General features: G+C 50.0%; 1 protein-coding gene across 1 annotated transcript; it reads left to right on the top strand.

Annotated features, from left to right (window-relative positions):
• The first annotated feature begins 2,344 nt into the window (after positions 1 to 2,344).
• Zbtb5 (zinc finger and BTB domain containing 5) lies at positions 2,345 to 4,513 on the top strand. The gene has a single exon (XM_051157477.1). The coding sequence runs from the start codon at positions 2,394 to 2,396 to the stop codon at positions 4,404 to 4,406; it is 2,013 nt and encodes a 670-aa protein (XP_051013434.1). The 5' UTR covers positions 2,345 to 2,393; the 3' UTR covers positions 4,407 to 4,513.
• The last annotated feature ends 719 nt before the right edge of the window (positions 4,514 to 5,232 follow it).

Genomic DNA, 5,232 nt, shown 5'->3' with positions numbered 1-5,232 from the left:
CCAGCCCTGGGTGCTTTGCGCTGTTAGAGCTGGTTTTTCTTCTTCTTTCCGTGTGTGCTGCTCCTTCACACTCAGAGTAGGAGTGAGGCCTTGACTGGCTGGATGCGGAGTGGATGCGTTGGCCTTGAAGATAAGTGCATTTTGCCATATAAAAAACAGATGGGCTGTATTTTAGTGGCTTTCCAGTTATCATACACACACAAAATTCCAGACTCCTTGGGACGTATAAGCCTGGCTGTCGTCTTATCGCCACAGAGAGTCTGTTTGGGCCCCCTGCCCTGGAGGAGTTCTTCCCCAGCAAGCCCTCAGCACTCCCTTCCCTGCTGTCAGCAGCAGGAGGCCATGTTTGTCCCTGTTGTGGCTTCTTCCTTAGCATAGCAACACTGTAGAGTTGTCTGTCTGTTAGTCTTTCTACCCGAGTGTCCTTTTACCCTGTGTGCTGGACGTGCCGTGTGTTCTGCACACATGTCTGTGTCCTGGGCTGAGCCGGAGGCTTCTCTCCTGCACAGGGCAAAATGGACTGTGTTCTGCTGTAGCACCTGTAGTGGGGACCCAGAAGTACCTCCTTGGGGCTGTTGACCTTGTCTGTTTAACCACAGAGGGAGGGCAGGCCCCACAGTTTCAGGGCCAGACGCTTGGATTGAATGGGGAGCTACACAGTGTAGTCTGTCTTTAGATGAAAATAAGCAATTCTTGCTTCAGATAATTCCAGGAGGTACACAGATCTTTACCGGGCCCAGACTCCACACTGAAAGACCACGTGGGCCCTTCGTTTTCTCTCTTGTTATAATGAAAACTTTCAAATATATTTTAAAAACATACTTTTAAAGCAAATTTACTGTTTTATCTGCAAAAAGTTTCCATATCTTTAAAAATACTAATCTTAAAAAGAAATAACACATACTTCCTAGAGGAATAATTATTAATTTTATCAAACATAAATGATATTGTAAGCAGTCATTTTGGTTGGTTCCTTTTGGGTGCCTTGTAGTTTCTGAAAACATGGCCTTGGGTCAAGTTTATTAGTAGCCTCACTTCCTTTTCTATTATATTCTATTACTTTTTAGGGTATAATCTATTGGAGTTTTTGTATTGTAATGTATTTACTGCAAAACATATCATCCATGTAATCCATGTACTTGTAGCAAATATGTGAGTTATGACACTGTGACTATAACTGAACTTGGTAACATTTCTGTCTCACACTGGAATCCCTATCCATCCCAGCACCAGGTCAGTATTAATCACTACGTTTACCTTTGCTGTGCTCTTGATTTTTTTATTTTTAAGATTTTATTTATTTTTATTTCATGTGTATGAGTGTTTACTTCCACATATGTCTGTGTACCATGTGTGCAGTACCCAGAGGGGCCAGAAGAGGTCATCAAATTCCCCTGGAACCAGAGTTAGAGGAGTTGTGAGGCACCATGTAGGTGGTGGAGGCTGGGAAGTAAACTGAGGTCCTCTGAAAGAGCAGTCAATTCTCTTAGCCTCTGAGCTTCCTCTCCAGACCAGCTTTATACCTTTAAAACAACAAAAGACAGTATCTGTGGTGCTGGCTGCAGGCCTGCAGTCAGGGGTGTTGGGGAGAGTGCATGTATGTGGTCTGCTAGCATCTCTGTATAGCTAGAATTTTTCTCTGTTGCCGATTTGCCCTTTCACTAAGGTGGCTAAGGCTGCTGGAGTTTCTTGGCACTTACTGTTCTAGAGAACAAGGAATGCTAACAAATTTCAGTGGGCAAATAAGCCTTCACCTACATACTGGGCTTTTCTGAAGGAGACTCAGTGTTCTAAGCAAGTTACCTGAAGGGCTGAGGGAGCCCATGTGTGTGCATGGGTCTGGAGCGGAGCTGAATTGACTTTTGCTCCTTAGATGACAACGTCTTGCATATGGGCCACACAAGCTTTAAAAGTTGCAAATGTGGCCAGCCATGCTTTAAAAGTGTTTAAAATTGCATTAGTTTGTATGCGTGTGTGTGTGTGTGTGTGCGCGCGCACATGAGCATGTCCCCTGATGGGGTTTAGCAGTGAGAGCACAGCTTTTAGAAGTTGTTTCTCCGCTTCCTCTACGTTGGTCCCAGGGCCGGAACTCAAGTTTGTCAGGCTTGGAGGCAGAAACATTTAACTGGCTGGGCCATCTTGCCGGTCCGGTCCCTCAACCCCTTGTTTTTTTTCAAAACACGGTTTCTCTGTATAGTTCTGGATGTCCTGAACCCTGCTCTGTGGGCCAGGCTGGACTCAGAGATGCGCTTGCCTCTGCCTCCTGAGTGCTGGGGTCAAAGCCATGGGCCGCCAGCCCGGCTGCCACGCCTCTTTTACTGCACGTCATGGTCTGCTCTGAGTGAAGGTTTGTTAGGTCGTAACACTTTCTTCCCTTGCGTTTTCTACAGGCAATGGATTTCCCCGGGCACTTTGAGCAGCTCTTTCAGCAGCTGAACTACCAGAGACTCCATGGCCAGCTCTGTGACTGCGTCATCGTGGTGGGCAACAGGCATTTCAAAGCCCACCGCTCCGTGCTGGCCGCGTGCAGCACGCATTTCCGAGCGCTGTTCTCAGTGGCGGAGGGAGATCAGAGCATGAACATGATCCAGCTGGACAGCGAGGTGGTGACGGCAGAGGCCTTCGCTGCGCTGATTGACATGATGTACACCTCCACCCTCATGCTAGGGGAGAGCAACGTTATGGATGTCTTATTGGCAGCCTCTCACCTGCATTTGAACTCTGTCGTTAAGGCATGTAAACATTACCTGACGACAAGGACGCTGCCCATGTCCCCCCCCAGCGAGCGTGCTCAGGAGCAGAGTGCCCGCATGCAGCGCTCCTTCATGCTGCAGCAGCTGGGGCTGAGCATCGTGAGCTCAGCTCTCAGCTCCAGCCAGAGCGCCGAGGAGCCAGCAGCCCCCATGAGCTCTGCCATGCGCAGCAACCTGGACCAGCGGACGCCCTTCCCCATAAGACGCCTTCACAAGCGCAAGCAGTCCGTAGAGGAACGGGCCCGGCAGCGCCTCCGGTCCTCTATGGACGAAACTGCCATCTCGGATGTTACTCCTGAGAGTGGGCCTCCAGGAATCCATTCCCGGGAAGAATTCTTCTCACCGGATTCTCTGAAAATTGTGGATAATCCTAAACCCGATGGGATGGCTGACAACCAGGAAGACGGTGCTATGATGTTTGATCGGCCTTTTGGTGCTCAAGAAGATGCCCAAGTTCCCAGCCAGTCAGATGGCAGTGCTGGCAACATGGCCTCTCGTGCGACTCAGGTTGAAACTAGTTTTGAACAAGAAGCTGTAGCTGAGAAAGGCAGTTTCCAGTGTGAAAACCCTGAGGTTGGCCTTGGGGAGAAGGAGCACATGAGAGTGGTGGTGAAGGCCGAGCCCCTGAGCTCTCCCGAGCCACAGGACGAAGTAAGTGACGTGACCTCACAAGCCGAGGGCAGTGAGTCTGTGGAGGTGGAAGGCGTGGTGGTCAGTGCCGAGAAGATAGACCTGAGCCCTGAGAGCAGCGACCGGAGCTTCTCAGACCCCCAGTCCAGCACCGACAGGGTTGGGGACATCCACATCTTGGAGGTCACAGACAACCTAGAACATAAGGCCTCTTTCAGTATTTCCAGTTTTCTCAACAAGAGCAGGGGCAGTAACTTCAGCACCAGCCAGAGCGCCGATGACAACATCCCCAACACCACTAGTGACTGCAGGCTGGAGGGCGAGGCCCCTTACCTGCTGAGTCCAGAGGCCGGGCCAGCAGGCGGGCCTTCCTCTGCACCTGGTTCCCATGTGGAGAACCCGTTCAGTGAGCCCGCAGACTCCCACTTCGTCAGACCTATGCAGGACGTGATGGGCCTGCCGTGTGTGCAGCCCTCAGGCTACCAAGGAGAACAATTTGGCATGGATTTCTCCAGGTCTGGCTTGGGCCTCCACCACTCCTTCTCCAGGGCAATGATGGGTTCCCCAAGAGGGGGAGCCAGTAACTTTCCGTACTACCGACGCATAGCTCCAAAAATGCCAGTTGTAACTTCTGTCAGGAGCTCACAGCTCCCTGAAAACTCAGCTAGTTCCCAGCTAATGATGAACGGGGCCACCTCATTTGAAAATGGCCACCCTTCCCAGCCTGGCCCTCCGCAGTTGACCAGGGCATCTGCCGATGTCTTGTCAAAGTGCAAGAAGGCCTTATCTGAGCACAATGTCTTGGTTGTGGAGGGAGCTCGCAAGTATGCCTGCAAAATCTGCTGTAAAACCTTCCTGACCCTGACGGACTGCAAGAAGCACATCCGAGTCCACACAGGAGAAAAGCCGTACGCCTGCCTCAAGTGTGGCAAGAGGTTCAGCCAGTCCAGCCACCTGTACAAACACTCGAAGACGACATGCCTGCGCTGGCAAAGCAGCAACCTCCCCAGCACTTTGCTCTAACCACCTCTCCTCCTAAGACAGCACATAGGCCACTTGTGTACTAAAACTGAAATGGCTGTGGGCAGGCAGCTATTGCCACTGGACTTGAGGGCTCAGCTGTCGCGGCTCAGGAACTTCAGCCAGTAGTAAGCAGAGAGGTGTAGCACTTACACTGCACATTTCTGATAAGGTGTGCACCAGGGAAAGCGGTTCAGTCCTGGAACCAAGGCCGTCCTTAGTGCTGAGGATTGCAGTCCTAAAGTAGCTTGTCACTGATGGTAAGAGAGTGTGTTTCAAAATGGAAGCTCAGAAAACATTTTAACACTATTTTAAAGCTCTGTGAAGCATTTAATTAAATTTCCTACATCCTCTGATGGGAGTACCCCATCCCTGTACAGCAATGCAAAACACACTATGCGTAACCAGGTGACTTGGTGCTGTCTGAACAACGGCCTGGGGGACCAGCACATCTGCCAGATGCTTAAGTGCATCCTGAGCTAGTCCCAGGCCGCAGTCAGTGTTTTTATTTTATTTTTATCTGAGTTGCAGTCATAGACACTGCCCTCTGAAGGTGCTGACACTGGGTCCAGGTAAATATGCTCTTGGACTATCAGGTGTATATACTTTTGAATACATCTCTATGGCATAGGCGTTTTTAGTAATTTTTTTTCTGGTTTTAAAAACAAAGTTGTAAGTGGAGTATGTACCTGTAGGGACAGTGAGGTGTTTCTGTATGTGCTGTGTTAGCAGTGTTTTATCCGGTGTGTATTTGTGATGCTGTATTTGTTTGAAGTCAGTGGGAAGCTAGTGTCCGTCCTTGTCCTGGTGATACGGAGTCTGTTCTGTG

This window comes from Acomys russatus, chromosome 2 (genome assembly GCF_903995435.1).
Source record: "Acomys russatus chromosome 2, mAcoRus1.1, whole genome shotgun sequence".
Classification (NCBI taxonomy): domain Eukaryota; kingdom Metazoa; phylum Chordata; class Mammalia; order Rodentia; family Muridae; genus Acomys; species Acomys russatus.
The sequence above is the reverse complement of the archived record's forward strand: the minus strand, read 5'-3'. Positions and strand labels throughout refer to the sequence as shown.